General features: G+C 47.5%; 1 protein-coding gene across 1 annotated transcript in view; it reads right to left on the bottom strand.

Annotated features, from left to right (window-relative positions):
• Positions 1-279: 279 nt before the first annotated feature.
• PYGB (glycogen phosphorylase B) overlaps positions 280-22,020 on the bottom strand; it is a 43,859-nt gene continuing 22,118 nt past the window's right edge. The window contains exons 5-20 of the mRNA XM_081292144.1: positions 20,268-20,399; positions 19,540-19,651; positions 18,983-19,065; positions 17,239-17,382; positions 16,655-16,747; positions 15,574-15,720; positions 14,522-14,685; positions 13,223-13,337; positions 12,109-12,210; positions 11,042-11,189; positions 9,807-9,865; positions 8,091-8,232; positions 5,692-5,899; positions 4,106-4,240; positions 2,572-2,638; positions 280-1,891 (exon numbers count right to left, since the gene is read on the bottom strand). Of these exons, the coding sequence (XP_081148270.1) occupies positions 1,739-1,891; positions 2,572-2,638; positions 4,106-4,240; positions 5,692-5,899; positions 8,091-8,232; positions 9,807-9,865; positions 11,042-11,189; positions 12,109-12,210; positions 13,223-13,337; positions 14,522-14,685; positions 15,574-15,720; positions 16,655-16,747; positions 17,239-17,382; positions 18,983-19,065; positions 19,540-19,651; positions 20,268-20,399 (2,004 nt within the window). The 3' untranslated portion in view covers positions 280-1,738. The remainder of the gene's footprint in view (positions 1,892-2,571; positions 2,639-4,105; positions 4,241-5,691; positions 5,900-8,090; positions 8,233-9,806; positions 9,866-11,041; positions 11,190-12,108; positions 12,211-13,222; positions 13,338-14,521; positions 14,686-15,573; positions 15,721-16,654; positions 16,748-17,238; positions 17,383-18,982; positions 19,066-19,539; positions 19,652-20,267; positions 20,400-22,020) is intronic.

The raw sequence follows: 22,020 nt of genomic DNA, 5'->3' as shown, positions 1-22,020 counted from the left end.
GCAGATACTTTCATTCTATTGCCAGTAAAGTGTTTCCACATGATTGGATTTGATGACCTTTTAAAGAACAGGTAAGTCCCACACGGTGGGGATGAGAACTCTTTGTCTTTGAAACCAGAACACATAATTCTGGAACCATAATTCAGCACTGGCACAGGTTACAAAGAACTGAAGCCCATCTGCCAAGGTCATCACCCTGGCCTCAGGCCTGCACCCTCCCACCTCCTAAAGAACCCTCACGGTGTTGTGTGCAGTGAGTGAAACAGACACAACATCCACTAACCATGGGCAAAAAGGTTTAATCAGTTTCTCATACCAAGCAGTAATAGCAAGTGGTAGGGTTGTAGCCACCCACAGCCAGCTTCAGGGAATGTGGCCTCACAGCAGATGACCATAGCCCCAGAGTTTGCCACCACCCAAAAAAAGACCCCAGTGGTTCTGGTGGAACTGTGCACTGTGAGCAAATCCTCCCCAGCAAAGCTGGAGTGAGGGAAAAGCCTTCCCTGGCACCTCAGGTCCGGCATGCAAAGTATGGAAGCCTTTGGAAGGGTGTTTCCATCTGACTTCTCCAACCACCAACTAACTGGAGATGGGCAGCACTAGACTAGTGCTAGGTTCTGCCCCGTAGCCTCAGCCTGAGGAGGGGTTTGGCTGAGAGGGCTCACCCTCAATTCCCTCCCAGGCCTATTGTATGAGTACAATGGAAACAGGTCCTCTGGGTCCACTGCTCCTTTTTGCAGACCAGGATGCTGCACTGGTGGAAGGGGAAGAATAGTCTTTGTATGTACAACAGAAAAATGCACCCCAGGATATGGATGGGAGGTGTCAGGAGGGTACAGATCCACAGCAGAGTCAGCAGCCCTGCCTCAGGCCCCAGTACAGGATAGGCAGCTAATCTTGCTGGGCACAGTGGCTGATTATTACCTCCAGCCAGGCAAAAACAGCCCTAGCATGGCCTCCTACAGACCCAAAATTGACCAAGTGCAATTTTTAGTTGCTAAAACAAGAGGTTAGTTTCATTTCCTTGTGTAATTTTTCTTTTGAAAAAAACAAAACCAAGCTAACCCTGCTTCAGCCAGCCTGTCTTAACCAATGCCTCTGAGACACCAAAACAAGTCCTTCCCCAATGTTCCTTCCCAGATGTCCTGAGTCTAGAGCACCCACATGGCTCCCAAGATGACTACAAAAGGCAGAGCCCATATACCAGGTGAAGAGCCATGGACAGGGATCAGAAGACAGGCAGCCATGAGGATGATGCCTGAAGGATTTGACTCCCCAACAGGGATAGAAAACAGTTGGCCAAGGAGACCACACTGGGCTTAGCCCTGCCCAGGTTCTATGGAAATACATGTCCCCAAGCTTCACCACAGACACCTGCCCAAGCCCCAGAATCCAGAGGATCAAAACTAAATATGTGTGCAAATTTTCAGGGAGCCCATAAGATGGCTCTACCTCCTACCTACCCTCTGTGGGGATGGTTGGCTGAAGCTATGGGGGTCAGCTTTGCCCATCTGTACTGAGAATTCTTTCCTCTATAGGAAAGCAGGAAGATGTCCCCCACTCCTAGCATCTTCCTTCCTTGCCCCCATCTTCAAAAACACCCTCTCGACCCCACAGCCCCTCCCAGAACCAGCACTGAGAAAAGCAGGAACCACTAGCTGCTGGCAAAGTGCTTGAAAACTGGCATGATGTGCAAAATCAACCAAACAAAAGCCCGCTGGTCCTGCTCACAGGGCACCTAGTCCTTGGGGATATTGGGAGGTGGGATCTGCAGGTCGGAGGGTTCCACTCCCCAGATGTCCCGTGCATATTCAGTTATAGTCCGGTCACTGGAGAACTTGCCAGAGCAGGCAATGTTCTTGATGACCTTCTTGGTCCACTCCTTGGGGTTCTGTGGGGAAGGGAAAGACTGATTAATCTTTGGCACCTTTGCTGGGGCCAAGAGCTCCCAAGAGAGCCTGAGCTTCCGGAATGTCAGGTCTGTTTTCTAGATGAGCCTGGGAAGAAGATATTATACTCATGTGCTCAGAGAATAGGGGAAATCCTACCAAATGACTACATGTAAGGGGCAAGAAGCTAAGAAAGGGTATCCTGTCACATACATATATAGCACAGAAACACCAGCAGGGGTAAGCACTTGCCACAGGTAGATCCAATGTCCATGGGAGATGGTCAAGCAGTCTTCTGTCCTGGGCCTCACCCATCTCCTATCTTCCATCATAGCCTTACAGCTGCCCCAAAATTATACCCAGCACCAGTAGGGTCTCTGCAGAAAGGCCTGACTCTTCCAAGCCATTCCAAATTGAGGGAAAAGGGTTCCTCCAAGAGCCCCACTAGGGAACTCAGTTTCCAAGTCCCATGTTCCTACTCTCAGCTATGAAAGCTGTTTCCCCAAGAGAGGAAGTGACAAGGTTGCCCTAGAGACTGACAGAGCACATGAGAGACAAATCACAGCCCCAGTCCCCTCCAGCTTTGGCCAAGAACCTGCTTCCACAGTTTGGGAAATGAAAAATCTGACTCAGCAAGTCTGTAACAAACCACCTAGCTGGCCCTGGAGCCCACAAATCTTACCCGGTACAACTGGTCCACCTGGGCTTGGCACTGCATGTAAGCTTCATAGTCTGCAAACACTTTGAACCTGAAATTAGGACAGGACACTGAGCCAGGCTGGTAAATGGCAGTGGGTGAGAAGCCCTGCCCAGAGCAGCCTGCCATGTGGTCCTAGGGGACAATCCCTCAGCCAGAGATCAGAAATCACCTGCCTGGCCCAGCCCTCATCCTACAGCTCTGTTAGGGGCTGGAATGAAAAAGCCACCCCACTTGTGGGGCTAGGCTGTGTCAGATCCATCTGACTATAGGGCTTCCCTATGAGCAACATTTATGTCCAGGAGATGCTATTTGATAAAAAATCTTATTTCAACCCAATATTCCTTTAAGGAAACTGGTGTTTACAGCACTACCAGCACATACAGGGCTACTAGAGCTGCACACACCCATATTATCCTGTGCAGACCCAAAGCAGCAGCCTACTTCACTGCCAGGGCCAAGACACACCTGATGAGTGACATTGCCATTTAGCTATCTATTCCAAGTCTGAGAATTGGTGACAGAGGAAAGGGTTATTTGTGGTCCCTGATGTTCTAGACAAAAATGAAAATTTATGAATATAGATATGCACTTTTGTTCACTGTTGAGAATAAAAGCACAGTTCATAAAATTCACAATTCACAAATTTTAAAATTCCTTCCTGCTTAGTGCAGTGACACATGTCTGTAAAACCAGTGACTCGGGAGGCTGAGACAGGACAATACCAAGTTTGAGGTCAGCCTCAGCCAACTCAGCAAGACCCTGTCTTGAGATGTCTTCCTCACATCTCAGCAGGGTCTAGCTTCAACCCACACATGAACTGCTCATGATCTAGTCTGACTGAAGCTGGTGGATAACACAGTCCTCAAAGAGCAAAACCAAAACTAAGTAAAAGACTTGTGAAAGTAGAAGAGAGGTTAATTCCAGGGATTCATCAGATTCAACTTTCACTAGCAAAAAACTGCCATAAGACAGAAATAGTATCAGTTAACCTGTTATATAATTGTACATCTTTTACAGCCATGTGTTCATTGCACTGTGATAAAATGCCAGCCTCATTATAACTTTATGATGTCACAAGCAAGTTCTATTTTAACTATGGTGTGTCCTGAGAGCCACAGTTCCACCACCCTCCCAATCACCTCCCTGCTGGTTCAGGGGCATTCTGCCTATGCTCCCCGACTGCCCTCTACTGGCCTCCTGAGAACACAACTGTATCTGATGCCCAGGGACAGTGTCAGCCCAGGGACACCTCCTCCAGCCTCTTGCTCTTGTGTTGGCCTGTCTCCTACTGCTGGGGTCCCCCAAGGCATTGACATAGGCTCCCACAACCTCCCACCCTTACTTTTAGCTGTGATTCTCCCAGCTGGCCATAAGGTCTTGTGGGCTGAGGGGGAGAGAGTATCATGTCACAAATGTGAACTTTCCCTATTCTCCAGGAGGTTCCAACTGTCCCAAAAGTGGGAAGTGATGGACAGCTAACTAGGGAAGCCAAAACAGACAAGAGGGTGTGTCCCACCTGTCATGGTACATTAGCATGTTGACCACATCTTTGAAGCAGTGTGGGTCCTTAGGAGAAAAGAAGCCACTGCTGATCTGGTCCATGGCCTGCTTCAGTTCTGGCAGGCGCTCATAGTACTCTCTGGCATTGTACCTGCAGGGAGAAGAGGACATCAATGCCTAGTGTCGCCCAAGTGGGAACCTCTAGGGGACAAGTGGTGGAGACATGTTGTGCCTGGTATAGTTCCTGTCCCAGGTTGGCCCTGGAGATCCGGGTCATCAACAACTAACCACTTGCGGCTACCAGGCCCTTGAGACACATGTGGTTCAAGTAGTGATGATCTATAAGCCTAAAGTCAATTCCACCAGCTCCCTCTATTATTCAAAGAAATACAGCTCCCAGGAGATGTACAATTACATGCACAGCTCACATCATTTCTACTAGAGACCACCAGGTTGCTCACAAACTTGCCTCACTGAAATCCTGGACAGAGCTTTTAAAAACAGGCTGCCCTGTTAGATCACCTTTGGCTGGCCCCCAGGATGAGGAAATAAAACCAGACAAGATGAGACAGAACCAGCCCTGCCCATCTCGGGGCTGGAAGGTGATTTGGGGGGAGGGGCAGGGAGGCAAAGGGGACATGAAAACATGCAGGTCCCAGGATGCAGGACAGTGCAGAAGACCTGAGGGAGGGACAGGTGAAAACTCTATGTGGGCATGGGAGCTCTCTGGATGACAAGGACACTGTTCTGAGTTTTAAGGTGACATTTGGGTTTCATCTGACTGCTGTCTAAGGCTTCACTGATTTCCCAAGAGCTACAAAAGGCAACTAGAAAACAATAACTTTTCTTTTAAATTAGCCCTCAGAATGAGGCCATGACTCCTCATGAATGTCAAGATCATGACAAACAAAGGAAGACTGAGAATTTGTCACAGACTAGAGGAGAACTGACCAATCACAATGGGGTACCCTGGATGTGGTCCTGGGGCAGAAAAGGGCATTCATGAAAAAGCTGGCAGAATCACAATGTGGCATGAACTAAGAATTTACAATGTGCCACTATAGGTTAATTAATTTTGACAATGCACCACATTGATTAGTAACATGTAACAACAGGAGAAACCAGGAGTGAGGTAGACAGGAGCTCTCTCTACTATGTTTACAAGTTTTCTGAAAACCCAAAACTATTTCAAAATAAAAAGATAATTTACAAATTAGACCAGGAACCTCAATGGTAGGTGCTCTCAATTGGCTAATGCTCTCAGCAATGGAGGTGCCTGCCCACTTGCTTCCACGTCTTTGGGCACTGTCCTACTTGTATCCTGGCTAAGAGTGCCGCTCTAAGAGACCCTGCCCTAACAGTGACTTATAAAAACCTTTCCTGGAAGAGAAGCCCTTGATCTGGACTCCGTGGACTCTGCCATGGAGACAAGCACAGGGATGGCCTAGCTAGGATCCAGATGCTTTGGGCTTATGAAGAGACTGGTGATTCCAGTTTTCCCACAGCCGTGGGGTAGCAAACCCCTGCCCAGCCTTAGCCCCTAGACCCAGTTGCCCTCCATGTCCTCCCTCCCCCAAAGCTTCCACATGCAGGGACTTGCACCCTTTCTGGTCCAGGGCCTCGACGTCCTCCACCCGAAGGCCAAAGATGAAGAGGTTCTCAATCCCAGCCTCCTCAGCCATTTCCACATTGGCACCATCCATGGTGCCGATGGTGAGTGCCCCATTCAGCATGAACTTCATGTTGCCTGTGCCTGAGGCCTCGGTGCCCGCGGTGGAGATCTGCTGTGACAGGTCAGCAGCTGGAATCACTACAATGAACGGGAGGCAGGTCAGCCCCAGGCCCTTTCATTTTATTTTTCTCACACCATACTCCCTCCTCCCAACCCCATCAGCAGGAGATCCTAGGATGGGAAACTTCCATCCTGAGGCTGCTGGGCTCACCACAGGACCAACCAGCCCCAGTCACTCCAGGACCAGGGGGACCAAGAGACCAGGCAGCCATCAACCACCTAGTACCAAAGTGGCCACTGGCCTCCACAGGGCTCCCCTTCTTGACTGGAGGAGCCTAAGGCAGAGGGCCCAAGATGAAAACCCCTGAAAAGTCCCACAAGTAGCATAGGATTCTTGTTCGGGAACTTTCCAGGGACCAGGTAAATACAAGTGAAGTGGGTGCCCAGTCCTGAATTGCTGATAATGTTTCCTTCATTCCCATGACATTGACATCTTAATCATCCCATAAGGCTCTCTGGATCATTTCAGGAGGAACCTGGACTCCTGTAGAACCAGAGGACTGGAAAGGCTGAAAGCAATTCTTAAAGTTCATGTGCATGGGAATTACTGAGTATGCACAGAGTAGGCACAAACACCCAGCCAGATGCTGCAGTTTCATGGTTTCTCCCAAACTCAGGCTTCCTGTGCTCATAAGGTGGCAGGCTAGAAACAGCACAGGTCACTGCCAAGGAACATACCCTGGCTGGACACCTTGATCTCAGTGTTGGTCCTTAACTAGTGCCACAGCTGCCAGTGCTTCCTCAGCCCAGCAGGCAGCAATTCAACTCAGCCAGCACCAGAGCCCAGCCCCTCCTCAGGAAGGGAAGAAAGGTGATAGAGTAGCAGGGCAGCAGGAGCTCTAAAGAGATGAAGGCCAAGCCAACGTGTCAGGATAAAAAGGAAAAGGCATCCCCAGCCCCCAGCACTGTGGCACAGCAGCACAGCTTGTAACCGCTAGGTGTTGCTGTGGCACATCCAAGGAACCAGGAAAAACCGTGAGGAATCTAGACCCCAGCACTGATGCCCCGGACTGGTGCCCCCATGGCCAGTTCTAAAAATAAGCAGTAGTCAATTGGTCTCAAAATAAAGGTGAAGAGGGGCTTCCAGAGAGCAGGAAGGACAGCAAGACATTTTAGTTAGAAGTCTCAGGATGTTGGAGCTCAGTGGTAGAGCACTTGCCTAGCACATGGAGGTACCGGGTTCGATCCTCAGCACCACATAAAAATAAATAAGAGAAAGAGTACTGTGTCCATCTACAACTTACTTACACACACACATACATACACACACATTTTTCTTTTTTTTTTTTTTTTTAAAGAAGTTCCAGGAAGGACTAACCAACATCATCAAAGTTTCCAATCCCTTGAACAAGACTGGAAGACACTTAAGCACCAAGTGACACCCAAATGAAGTAGGAGCAATTCCAGGCAGCAGCCAGGCCATTGGGCCAGCTCTGGTGGACCAGCCTGAGCTCACATTTTAGCAGATCAGCCTGCAGTCTTTATTGCCACAACCTTAGTGGCAGGAAGGGAGTGTGGGAATTCAAGGCTCAGATTCTCCACCTTCTTTCTGGTTATGCAAATCACTTTCTTGCCAAGAAAGGGGCATCCAGCTCAAAATGGACATGCTGACATCCTGGTGGTTCTCCCCAGAACCAGCCAAGATAGAGCAGACCCAAACTAAATGTCAGGTTCCAAGCTACCCCCAGACAGGACATGAGAGGCAGGTGCTGGTACATGAGAAATTAGCAGTGCACTTGGAAAGCAAGCAGGTGGTGGTGAACAAGACAGGGGAAGGGAGGGGAGGGGAAGAGAGGGGAGAGAAGCCACTGGCCAGATATGTGTGCTGCCAACAGGAGGACATAGAAGCAGCAGGCCTGGCTGAGAGGCAGGAGAGAGGAAAGTAGGGAACAATGAGACCACGCAGGACAATAAGGTTCAGAGAGCAAGGATGTTCAAAGCTTTGCTCTCTGGACCTCCTCTGAGCCTGAGTAATTCCACCTAAGATACACAAAGGTGCCTTCTCAGGCATGCTTCAGATGCTTCATGACATAAGAGGGCATTCTCTGAAGTCTTACTGCTAGTCTGCAGCCCTGCCCAGGCTAGGTGGGACCCGAGTCTCCAGGACAGAGTGAGGTTGCCTGACGTTGGGAATGGTCCTGGCCAGCACTGCCCCCCAACAGGCCCAGACGGGAGCAAGTCTCCATCCAGTGAAGGCATCCAGGGTTACCTTTCTCTGCCAAGGACACACGGTAATTCTCCAAGAAGATCACTTTGAGCCTGTCACCCACAACTGGATCATGATTGATGACATCACCGATGGATGTGACCAACTTGATGATCATCTTGGCCATGTGGTACCCGGGAGCTGCCTAGAAAAGGGTTTGGGGAGAAAGTTAAGGAGGGTTAAGCTTTGCTCTGGGTCCAAGAAGGGTCCTTGGAGCATCTGGCAACACTACTGGGCATATGGGTCTATAAGAGGGTGAACACCGATCCTCAGAAGCCAGCTTTGGTTTGGCCAATAGATACACAGAGGTCACATCCTATAGCATAACCCCAACTGGGGTCAAGGAAAGGGAAAGGGCTGACTCTGCAGAGGTTTCAGCTTCTATCCAACACTTCTCATGAGTCCTCAGATTTCACTTGTGAAATCTTTCAGCCTCAAGTCTATCTGAGTCCAGTGTTTCAGAAATTACAAGATAAAAGAAACAAAGACTTCTAGACCTATCAATTTAAAGGAAAGAGAGAAAATTAAAGAATATACTGGAACAAAACGGGGGAACACATTCAGAAAAAGCCAGCCTAGGATGACAGACAATAACAAACATCTTAGGGGGTGGGAGACATAGAAGGAAAGCCTACTGATTAAGGAAAATTAAAAGACTTATCAATCAATGTGAGGACATTAGACCCCCTTGGGGTCTAATTCAAACAGTTAAAATATTTTTGAGGCTGTGGGTATGGCTCAATGGAAGAGTCCTTGCCTAACATGTGCAAGCAAGGCCCTGGATTTGATCCCCAGGACCCAAAAAGTAATAATATTATAAATAATAACAACTTCAGCCAGGGGAGTAGCACATGTCCTTACTACCAGCAACTCAAGAGGCAGGGGCAAGAGGATAAAATTTTTTTTAAAGTCCATGTCATTATGGACCTTACAAACTAAAATAATAACAAACAACATGATATCCAAATAATTTGATTCAAAAATACCAGGTGATGGGGTGAGCAAAGACCAAACAAGGTGAGGTTACCAACTGCTGAGCCTGAGCAGGTGCCCCCTCCCCTTGAGTTACCTCTGCAGATGCTGAAGTTAAAGGAAAGGCTTGCAGAACAAGGACAAGTACCTGCATGTGCATCACACACCCCAGCCATACTGTCAGCAAGAGTGCAAACTGCAGATGGACCATGGAAGGCTGACCCAGGGCAGTATCTCACAAAGAAGCTGCACCCCGCAGCCCATATCTTCTGATGAAGAAGACCAGGATACTGGCCAAGTATGATGCTGTGGTGACTCTGTGTCTAGTACTCAAGCATGTGTTATAGTAAAGAGAATTAAATGAACACATGCTGAGCTCAGAATGGCCTTACATGTGACAGAAGTAGCAGTTACACTTAACTTATATTCCCTTGGCCACAAGTAGCCATGAGATTCTATGGGAACACAGAGAAAGGGTACCACATCTTCTGATGGGGTCCACTGAGACTGGTCCTTGGGGCTAAGGATCTGAGCAGACAGGTTCCCATCTAATTCCCTCTTATTCAACTGAGTGTAAATGTGCCCCTTGCTCTCATAAGCACCCTTGCAGGACTGGGAACCCACTGGCACTCTGTGTGCAATGCAGGCACCTGGCTTTGGAGTAGGCAAGCTGCTATCAACCAGAGGGGGAGTGTGTGCATCCTGGGCCAAAATATCAAAAAAGGAGTGAAGAGAAAGTCATATCACCTTGCCCCCAATCATCACAGTCCTGGGCACAAAGGACTTGGCTGGGTCTTTCTTTATTCCTGCAGAACAAATAAATGAGATTCAAGTGAGGCAACTTTAAACCAAAAAGTCCCTTCCCAGCAAGCCACAGTGACCTAGCAACCTCAGAGACCTCTCTAGAGGCTGGACAGGCAGGTTTGGCTAGGTGTCCACTTTAGCCTAAGAGGCACAGGTAGGTAGCAGTGGCAAATGGTCATGGCCCCCCACCACATGCCTGCTTAGGAACCTGCCACTTACAGGGGGACAAGGCCACCCCAATGTCTGCACTTCATTCCCAGTTGGTGAGGAGAGCCATCAAAAACACTGACAACTGACTGTGTAGCAAACCAAGGAAAGATGTTCTTCCTAAGGGCTCAGAAGAAAAGCTGCACCTATACTTCCAGAAAAGCCTAACCCAGGATCTTGTTTGGCTCTGGTCACTGTAAGTGACCCTTGTATGTGAGGAGTACACACTTTTAAAACATGTTGTTCTGGGCACAGTGGTACACATACAATCCCAGCAACTTGGGAGGCTGAGGCAGGAGGATTGTAAGTTTAAGACCTGCCTCAGCAACTTAGCAAGACTTAAAATAAGAAATAAAAAGGGATGGGGATATAGCTTGGTAGTAGAGCATCCCTGGGTTCAAACCCCAGTACCACAAAACATAGGTAAATAAATAAATAAGCAAGCAGATAAAAAAATATCCAAAAGCAATATAAGGTATGTGCATGTGTGTTTGTGTGTATACACACACACACATATATATGTATTATGTATATATATATAAAATGAACCTATATTACTTTTTTATAAGTAGACATTAAATGTCTCTGATGAGCACAGTATTTCCAAACAAGATGAATCTTACAGAAATAATAACTAATGTTAAAATAAAAGCTAATCTGAACCCCAAACCTTGCCTTGGTGCAGACTATTCCTTGCCTCCACCAAGGTCTCAAAACCCACAGAGCCTTTAAATGCTTACCCATTTATGTACCTAAGACTCTGGCACTGAGCACACAGTAAAGCCTACAGCCATTGCTCAAAATAAATGTGCCACATCACTCACACACATACATTCTGTATGAGAAAGGCCAGGGGTCCAAAGATAAGCTGGTGGGCAAGACAAGTCCTGAGCCAGCCTTGGTCTTGAGGGAGGGATGCCACTTAGAACCACACAAGGGAAGCCAGGAGGCACCCAGGGACCCACACTCACGGTTGTACAGTGTGATGATGTGCAGGCAGTTAAGCAGCTGCCGTTTGTACTCATGGATCCTCTTCACATGCACATCAAACATGGAAGATGGGTTGATCTTAACCTTGTATTCCTTCTCTAGGAGGGCAGAGAACTTCAGTTTGTTTTCCTGGAAAGAAGGAAAGTGAAGGATGGGTGGACAGTTCACAGGAACTGCCCTGTGAGCTCCCAAGGTCCCATATATTCCAACTTTCTACCCAATCCCAGAGAACATCTTGGACAGGTTAGAAATTGTCAGAGAGGAGCTGGGGTTGTGGTTCAGCAGTAGAGCGCTAGCCTAGCACGTGCGAGGCCCTGGGTTCAATCCTCAGCACCACATATAGATAAATAAAGGTATTGTGTCCAACTACAACTAAAAGAGAAATTGTCAGAGAGGGGATGATAGGTCCAGAGACCAGACCTGGAGGCACTGATGACACTGGAGAAAGGTGAACAAGGGTGACACTGAAAATGAGTGTACAGGATAAAGTGGGGAAGAAATACATGAAAACCTAACTGAATAGCAGCCTAGAGCTAAGCATAAGGAGAAAACAGAGTAAAGGACACTCAGAATGTGATCTGTAGTCAGAAAAAGAAAATGGAGGGATAAGGCCTAGGAAGTGAGAAACTTCCTATGAATTTTCATAGGAAGTGGAGAATTGTTTGGGGCTTATAAGACAATGTCATGAGCAAGACAAACATGCAGACCCATGATTGCGACCCTGCACCATGCTGTGAGAACACTCTTAGCTCCTGCCAAGATTGGGAAGCTCCAGCCACTGCTCAGAAATGGAATTACGCTGCAATCAGCTTCAAAAAAGGCCTCTGTATATACCTGCTACTATAATGGCAGAGCAAGGTGAAGTCAGAGATGTCTTGGGGGTCTGCACACTCCCACCCATTGCATTACCTGAGGTTAAACAAGCCCTCATCTGGAAGGCTGAGTGTGACCCAGACCTTTGAGGGCCTTTCCAAAGTGCTGGATGGGTCCATACAAACTCAACATGCTGGGCCTCAGGAAGATAGGCTGCAGGGCCACATGAACCTACCTGCTTGACCTTGGCCACATCCCTGATGAACACCTCATCACTGACCAATGGCAGCAGCTTTTTCAGTTGGCTCAAGTCGGTCAGAAAGCCTTCCCCAATTCTCTGGAAAAACATGGACATATGGCTTCTGTTCACTGCAGCCCTAGTCTCTATGAGCTTGCCCTCTGCCTGTTACCCCATGCCTGCTTTCCCTGGTTCTTCCTGCCCCTCTGGGCCCTCACAACATCCCCTTCTCAGGGCAACTTGCACCCTATGTCCACATGGCCACCAGGGCCCTGGCCTCCTAAATCAGACCTGAGCTCACCCCTCAATGGCTCCACCAGGATGTCCAAGTCCTATCAACTCAGTCATCCATAACAAACTCATGAACTTCCTTCAGTCCCCAATACTTGGGACAACCTATTACAGCCTGATATTTGGGGCTAGTGGGACTAAATCCTCCTCCCATTCCTCCATCACCATGAACAAAGTGGGTGCCATCTCCCTCTCTCTCACTATGGTAGGCAGTCACTTCAAAACCAGTCTCATTGAGGACCCTCTTACTTACTTACTAGCCTCTCCTCACTTTTCCCAGCCTCATACTGTATGGAAGCCATACTGGCCTTCCAGACCCTTGAGGGGACCTAGTACTAGACCAGATCTGCCTTCTGTTCTGGTCTTGCCAGCACTGTTTCCAGCTCCCAAAATCTCAGGGAAGCCCCTCTTGACTCTAACACTCTAGGCATGCAGTGTCCCCAAGGCAGCCTTAGGATACTCTACTCTTCAAAGGAGACAAGGGCACAGACGGCACAGGGCCAGGTCTCTGGCTTAAAACCTTGCCCACCACAGTCAGCTCCCATTTCATCAAGAGGCCTTTCCTTTTCCTCAGCCTTCCCAGATAGGCTTCCAAACCCACACATAGGGCTAGAGCTGGACCAGTGCACCTGTGCTCACAGGCCTCGCCTGCTCATGTCCAGGGCCCACTGCTGGTCAATATGTAAGGACACAAATTCCCACTGGTTCAGCAAACAGGCCTGATGACCCTGCCCAGTGTCAACTGCACCTTCTAACTCGTGGTTTCTTCGTGGTCTCAGACCTGGTGTCCCCATAGGATAAGGCAACACTGGGTGCTCACCTCCACAATGATGTCTGCCAGACCCGGGTTGCACAGCAACAGCCACCGTCTAGGTGTAATGCCATTTGTCTTATTCTGGAATTTCTCTGGTTCCAGCTCATAAAAATCCTTAAAGCTACAAATAGAAAATAAGGAATTGTCAAAAATGCTGTGTTTTGAACTAGGTGAGCAAAAGAACATAAGAACCTTTTGGGGAGATCCTGAAGCTCAATTTGACTATTTCCTGACATGTACACAGCAACTAGCATCGCTGTGCATTTTGGGACTAGCATGAAGGGAATGTGTATCTGCCATATGTGAGGTCTATAGCATCCCACACTAGAACTTGGCCATTTTCAGAATTACAGCCTTTAGGACAGCAGTTCCCTGTGTTTCTCCTTTGCTAGCAAAGCAATAAATCTTCTTTTTCCTTTTTTTCAAAAAAAAAAAAAAAAAAAAAAACTTGGCCATTTTCCAGAGAGGTCTATGGGGAAGCAGGGTCCAGGTCCTAGCAGTGGATACTGAATAGACTTTAGTCTTTCAGAAATTGGGCTATTTCCCCATTTGTAAGTTGAGAGACATATCTAACTCTGAAGTTTGCTATGGGCCAGGCACAGAGACACACATCTGTAATCTCAACAATTCAAAAGCCTGAAGCAGGAGGATCACAATTTTGAGGCCAGTTAGTAAGACACTATCTCAAAATTTTTTAAAAATTAAATAAAAAGGGCTGGGAATGTGGCTCAATAGTAGAGCACTTGCCTAGCAGGCACAAGATTCTGGCTTTGATCCTCAGTACTGAAAAAAAAAAAAACCAAAAAAATCTAGAAATAAAAAGGGTTGGGAATACAGCTTGGTGGCAAAGCACCCCTAGGTTCAATTCCCTGTATGAAAAACCTCACAGTAGATACTCAACAAGCATCTCATGACAGAATGGAAGGAAGGAATTCCTAGATCCTATTAGGCCCCTGACTTCCACCTGTACATCTGGCCCCTGGTGGGGCATCAGTGGCACTCAGCCAAAAGCAGAAAGACTAGAAGCTCTGAGTCTCCAGCTGAAATGCCTAAGACTGGAAGCATAGGAGGAGGGACTTTTTATGGTGCCATAAAAAGCCACATCTCAGACATCACCCATCAAATCAAGTGCAAACGTGCTGATGAGAGGTGCGGTGGTGATTCTCAGTGGCTCTGTCATTCCCACAAGTTAGTAGCATGGGGTATGTGATGCAACTTGGTTGTGGTATATATGGCAGCCAGTTCTAAGGGAGGATCTGGGTTCTGGAAAGGAACCATCCTTGGTTGGAGAGGGAGTTTACTCACACAGACTGCTTCACGATCTCTGAGTGAATCCTCGCTACACCATTCACAGCGTGGGATCCAATCACACACAGATGGGCCATGTTAATTCGCTTGCAGTCCCCTTCCTCGATCACAGACATCCTCCTCAGGCGGTCCACATCCCCAGGAAACAGGGCAGCCACATGCTAAGGGCAAAAACAGAGAGCCCACTGTGACCCATTAACTCCCCAATGACCAGGCAACAGCCCACCATGCCTGTGAGAAGTTCCACCACCTCTAAGAAAGTCCAGGGGCTGCTGTGCCCAGACCTAGACCCTAAAGGCACCCCAGAACATGCCTCAGATGCACCTCACAAGGGCCCTAACTCTAGGAAGACAATCATGCAGGAAAGGCCCAGCCTGAGATCACAGAGATATGCTGTCTGAGGAGGTCAGGACACCAGCAGGTGAAATGCCATTCAATTTACCAAAAGGAGGCTGAGACACTAACCCTATTAACCTAGGCAGCATTCATCTATATTATCATTAGCTGGACAGCTGCTCTCTGCAGGTCACATGGGAAGGACAGGCTGTGCTCTGTCTCTGAATCACCCCAAGGCTGCCAGGATGGCCACTGGACATCCAGGAAGAGAACAGAGCTTGCTTAGAGTGGAGATTTAAAAAAAAGATCCAGATCTATGCTGGGTATGGTGGCCTCTTATCCCAGCAACTTGGGATGCTGAGGCGGGCAAATTCATAGTCAGTCTCAGCAACTTAGGGAGGTCCTATACAACTTAGTGAGACCTTGTCTCAAAATAAAAATAAAAAGGGTTAGGGTTTAGCTCAGTGGTAAAATAACCTTGGGTTAAATCCTTAGTGCCAAAAAATAAAAATAAAAGACCCCAATCTGTGACTCCCACATACACAGCAAGAGTCATTCATGTGGAGTCAGCCAACAGCTTTGCCAGGGGACAGTCTCCAGCCCCTAAGGAGTGTAGTACCTCTTCTAAGCCAGATGGGCCCATTGGCCTAGGTGAAGCCCTCCACACCCTGCAATCCACCCCATGTCCTGCCCCAGCAAGGACTGATACTCACATCCAGGTGCCGTTGATTGATGGCATAAATGATATCTAGGTGCCTCGGCAGCAGCTTCTCAAACATGGAGACAGGCCAGCGCTCCAAGGCCTCAGGCAGCACAGTGTGGTTGGTGTAGGCACAGGTCCTCTTGGTGATTTCCCAGGCCTAGACCATTTGAGAATGGTGTTTTTATCTTATCTAGAAGCAGATTCGTGGGCAAGGTGATAGTCTGCTTTATAGGGCTGGTCTGGAGCTTCTCCAAGTGTGCAGTTCAGCCCAGACTCCTCACTTTGTTGAAGCTTTACAGTCTAACATTGTAGACACCCATGTAAATGAATAACACTGACCCTGCTCCTGGGGAATTCACTTTTAATTTTCCTTTTTTATTGGCAAACTAACAGACTGATAAGCAGTTTTTCATTTATTTCCTCTAAACTGATCTGACACCCACAGTGTGGGACAATGGTATCATGTGGCTCTGCCTGCTACTGGCCAGGAATGAAGGGGACCTTTGACAAGGCTGCAGCCTCACATACCCCAAGACCAGAAACAGAGTTTAAAAAAGAAATTACCTTAGGGTTTCATCTATGTTGATTTAGTTAAAGCTCAATTAAGAAAATCCTGCTACACCAAAGAATCTAGAATCTATGATCAAAGTAAATTGAGCCATGAGAATAAATCTATAAATACGAAAAACTTAAAACTTCTAGGTTTTTTTTGTTTTGTTTTGCCAAACTTCAAGATGAGAAAACTCCTATAAGAAGCCCTAAAAAGTGTTAGAATCCTGTCCTCGTCTGTTCTGTCCCCATTCCCCAAAATATCCATATCCTGGAGCCAGACCCTTTCCCACAGCCCTGGCGCTCTCACAGGTGATGTCCCCAAGTCCCCTGAGGCTGAGAAGAGAGCCCCCACTTCCCAGGACTAGCTCAGCCGTTTAATGCCACAGATGGCACAGTCTAGAGCTTTACAGAGGACACTCACTCCTGTTCTGGTCTGGGGAGGACACTGTCATCCCACATTCGGTTTTGACAGATTGCTATCACCCCAAGCCCTGGACTGGGGAGGACACCATCTTCCCTTCTTCTCATGAGACACTCACTTTGTCCCAGTCCACCTTTTCCACGTCCACCAGGATCCGCATGAGTTCAGGAATGGAGAGGGCCGGATGGGTGTCATTCAGCTGGATGGCCACCTGCGGTTCCCATGAGGAGTGTCATTAGGGTGCCTTGTCACATAAGTGTGCCCACACTGGTCAGTTAAGTACAGCCCAGGGAGTGAAGGTGCCCACAGAACAACCCACCCCTAGAGTTTGAACCCAGAGAGGCCTCAGAAAAAGCCAGGGGACACTGAAGCTCTGAGGCCAGCAGTGCCCTGCGGGCAGCTATATACTGGGGCAGGTGTGAAAGGAGCTGCAGGGTCTGCGGCCTGCCTCCCACAAGGAATTTCTCTTCACTAGGCTATGACACTGCTGTTTAAAACAGCTGCCCTTGGCCTGCCATAGGAGCCTTTTGGTGTCCTTCCCTCCTCAACTCCTAACAATGCCCAGTGCAGCCCTGACCCAGGATGATGAGACCCTAACACTACCAATCTGCTCCAGCCCCCTCCAAGGACAAGAGGAAGAAACTTCAAGAGCCTGAGATCCTCCCGTCCTGGCATTAAGCTCTCATCCCATAGGTCACAAACCTTGTCTGGGAAGGTCTCAAAAGAGGTTCTCACTGGATCCCGGCAGCCAAACTTGGATGACTTAAAGCGGCGAATGATGTCCTGCAGGGTGGCAGCCACCACAAAGTACTCCTGCTTCAGGCGGAGCTCCTTCCCCTCAAAGAACTAACAACACAGAGCTGCTGTGCATCTGCCACTCACCATCATGAGGCCAACCACAGCCAGTGGAATCAGGACAGGCTAGAGGGTGCCAGGCTGGGAGGTGTCCTGCATATCCCACCTGCCCCCAAATCCTGGGGCAACATTTATCCCCACAGAAACCCAGGCCACAAGGTCCAGCTCAAGGGCATAGGCAAATGTCTCAAATAGCCTACCTGCCTGACACCCAGGCCAACATGTATACCTTCAAACAGGGAGGGCTTGAAGGGCAGGCAGCACAGGGTCACGCAACTGTGCAACACATACCAGGACACAAAATGTCCATTCCATCAATAGCAAAAGGGCCAATTTATGAGGGGTGCCAGAGCTTTCAGAAACCACAGTTCCAACGTGTATGCATTAAGAAACACTCTGCACTTGACATTTCAGAAGTCCTTAAAGTCTCATGGGGGCCAAGTCGGTGGGTTGGACAGGATTACAAGCCCTTTCTGTACCAATGCCTTTGCTACTGTGCACACAGATTGCTTTGATAAAATAAAACATTCATTTAAAAAAAGGCAAGACCAGCCAGGCACAGGGACAGAGGCCTATAATCCCAGTAACTCAGGAGGCTGAGGCAAGAGGATTGCAAGTTTAAGGCCTGCCTTGACAACTTGGCAAGGCCCTGTCTCAAAATAAAAAACAAAAGGGTTAGAGATGTAGCTCAGTGGGAGGGTGGCCCTAAGTTCAGCCCCCAGTACTGAAAAAGAAAAAAAGAAAGAAAATGTATGACCAACTAAGATAGATAAATTTCTTTTTTTTTTAATATTTTTTTTTTGTTTTAGGTGGACATAATATCTTTATTTATTTTTATGTGGTGCTGAGGATCGAACCCAGTGGCCTCGTGCATGCCAGGCCAGCGCGCTACCACTTGAGCCACATCCCCAGCCCCAAGATAGGTAAATTTCAATGACTGTTTTGCTGCTGAGGAATCAACCTTGGGTCTTGTACATGCTAAGCGCATGTTCTACCACAGAGCTACATCCCCTCAAGGACTCTTGCCTGACAACATTGACAACAATAAGCCATTATGCTACATTCAGGTGGCAGTAAAGAATCTGATTGTGACCACCATCTAACACATGAAGGGCATGTGCTAAGACCCTACCAAGTGTCAGATATACCTCTGCAAAATAGGTGCTGCTGTCCCAAGGGGAAATATGAACCATCTAACCCTTGGGGAGCTATGTCACACACTAGAAGAGTAGACACCAGCTGGCCTGGTGTCTGTATCGCAAGAAGTCCACCCAGACCTCATAAGTGTGTTTCATAGGAGTATAGATAAGAGGGAGTTGAACAGCCTCTGGAAGGCTTCTTTTAAGTGAATCAGGGCAAAGGAACAATGCAGTGGTCTTGTCTGGACTTTCTGGACTGGACAGAGGACACCTGTCCCTTTCCTCAAATGAGTCATCTGGGGTGGGACACTGATGGCCACATACACAGCCTCACCTCACAAGCTTATCTAAGTTTAGCAACAGGATATGCTGGAGGGTCCAGCCTTCAGCTCATTTATCTGCATTTAAGAAGTCTATCCAACAGATATGTATCACACACATTAGCTACTCACATTGTCATTAGGATAGAGGACCCTGGAGATGTTCTCAGCCAAGTTCCTGTCCAGAACAGCCTCCACATAGTCCCCCACATTGACTAAAAAAAAAGACAGTGCTCAAGTCAGTGTGTACCTCTCTCAGTCCTCTGCAGGGCAGGGTTTTGTCAAGTGCAAGCACTGTAGTTGCTCAGCTGCTTACTGAAGAAGGTTGAAGAAGTGTGACCTTAGCAGGAAGCCCCGAGATGCTCACCGTTGCCCCAAAGGATGAAAAGCCTCCTCCCACAGCACCCCATACCCACTGCACATCAACACTGCACATGTCTCTTTTCCTAGGGACATGTAGTCTGAAAGACCATGACCCCAGCTGACTAGGTCCTGGTATGAAATCCACCCTCCACTATTCTCACAGGGAAGCTGCAAGGGGTTCAGGTGCACTCAGTTATGTTTCAGAGACCGAAGGGGCTGTGCAGCTTCCACAGCAGAGAGGGATGGCAGTGGTAAAGGCATGAGCATTTGGGACAATCCATCAAAATGGAGACCAGAGATCAGAGTGGCCACTGGCCAGGACATACAGTCTTGCAGCTTGAAGTCATTGGGCGCCTTGGCAGACCAGAGCCTCATGGTGTTGACGGTGTTGTTCTTGTAGCCGGGCACCGGGGTGTCGTAGGGCATGGCGAGCACCACCTGACCACACAGAAGACATGCTCAGGGCTGAGTCAGCAAGAGACCCCCCTCCTTCTTTGGCCTCTCCTTTTCCTGGAGGGACATCTCATACACACACACACACACACACACACACACAGAGAGAGAGAGAGAGAGAGAGAGAGATGATGGCTTCAAAAACCACTGAGAACTGTGACCATATGTGGTACCAGCAGGTGGGGCAGATAGCCAGTGCTCCACAAAAATGTGGATAGGGACCTATCTGCATCAGCCCATCAGGGGGTCAATGCCCTTATCCCCATCAGGATAAGTTTCTAATTGCCATTAAGCAACAGGAGTTAGTGAAGTGCTGTCTGGCAGACAGGAAAGAACACTCTGGCTGGTGGCCTCAGCCCCAACACATACTTGCTAAGCTACAAGAGTGGCTCTCTTTGCTGCATGCAGCATTTTCCACCCTACAGAAAGTTTCTGTCAAAGTGTAAAAAGATGAGGAGACTAAAACCTCCCCAAACTTTTACCATGAGTCCAGCACAAGCCTCCACTCCTAAAATGAAGTCAGGGTAACGACAACAAACCGTGGGGTTGCCACCTTCATTAAGCAGCAGCTTATTCCCTTGGGAGTTTTGGGTCCTGATACCTGTGTGTCTAGCCACTTCACACCCTCGGGGGTGTGCTCCACTCTCCCATAGAAGTGCACTGGAAGCATATACTCAGGTCGGGCTTTCTCCCAGGGGTTGCCATAGCGCAGCCAGTCATCGGCCTCTTCAACCTAGAGGAGCAATGGGGAGGGGCATTCTCAAAGGTGGGCAAGCCGGCTACTGCTAGGCAGCCCTGTGCTCAGCCTGGGCACACTATATTGCTGAGATCTCACAGTACCCAACACTGAAACACAACCATGGCCAATTTATAAGTAAAGATATCTAATTTCTATCAAGCCCACACACACTTAAAAATAAACATTTTGCACTGCTTAAAGTAACAAACTCATATAAAATCTGAAAAAAAAAAAATCCAGATAAAAAAGACATTAAGAACCTGAATGAAGTATCGACACGTTACAAAATGGTCAAACCTTGAAAATAATGACAGAAGTGGAAGAAATCAGTCACAAAAGACCACATATTGTATGGCTCCACTTACAGGGAATGTCCAGAACAGGCAATCCATCAAGACAGAAAGTAGTTTTCTTTATATCAAAGCAGACATTTGGCATTTGTTTTTTAGGGCTTGGCTAGCTTCACTTAGCATAATCTGCTCTAATGCCATCCATTTCCCTGCAAATTCTATGATTTTGTCATTTCTTAGTGCTGCATAATATTCCATTGTGTATAGATGCCACATCAGAACAGGAAGGAAGAGCATGTGGAAGAGACTACAGTAAACAAAGACGAATGGGGGGAGAGAAACGGAGAGAGAAGGGAAAGCATATGGAAATGGTAGGAGACCTTCAAGGATACATAAAATTATAAGAGGCTATGAGGGGCAAGGGGGAGGGAAAAAAAAGGGAGAGAATTGAACAACAGCAGGGGAGATAGAGAGGGAAGATGGGAGGGGAGGGGAGGGGAGGGGGGATAGTAGGGGTTAGGAAAGGTAGCAGAATACAACAGACACTAATATGGCATTATGTAAAAATGTGAATATGTAACAGATGTGATTCTGCAATCTATATTTGGGGTGAAAATGGGAGTTCAAAACAGAATTTGAGTCTAATGTATGAAAGATGATATATCATGAGCTATGTAATGCTTTAAATAATCAATAAAAAATAAAAATTAAAAAAAAAATAGTAATCAAAATTGAAACCAACAAAAAAAATAAAAAAATAAAAAAATAAAATCAGAAACAGGAGAAATATGCACTGCATCATCAGTATTGCTGTTCTGGAGGACCTTGACAGTGCAGAGAGATAAGTAAAAGAAATGAACTATGAACTATTGAATAGCTGGAGGAGATAATACTGTCATAATTTGTAAACTATGTTAGTCTACTAGAGAAGTCAGAAAAAAAGAAAAATAATAAAATTAATAAGAGAGTTCACAAAAAGAGCCTGACAGCAGAGTGGCAATGCTATATCAATAACATTTATACATACGAATAAAAACTGTTTCTTAGTAAATTAAAAAAAAAAAAAAAAAAAAAAAAAGACAGAAAGTAGATTAGTGGTTGTCAGGTACTGGGTGTGACTATAAATAAGTGCAGGATTTCATTTTGGGGTGATGAAAATGTTCTGGAGATGAACAGTAGTGCTGGTTACCCAACTCTGAATATACTAAAAACTACCATTATGACCAGGTGCTGTGGTTCATCCCTGTAATCCCAGATGCTCGAGAGGCTGAAGCATGAAGATCACAAGTTCAAGGCCAACCTCTGCAACTTAGCAAAACCCTGTC

This window comes from Spermophilus citellus (assembly GCF_964194105.1).
Source record: "Spermophilus citellus genome assembly, chromosome: 4".
NCBI classification, from domain to species: Eukaryota; Metazoa; Chordata; class Mammalia; order Rodentia; family Sciuridae; genus Spermophilus; species Spermophilus citellus.
The sequence above is the reverse complement of the archived record's forward strand: the minus strand, read 5'-3'. Positions and strand labels throughout refer to the sequence as shown.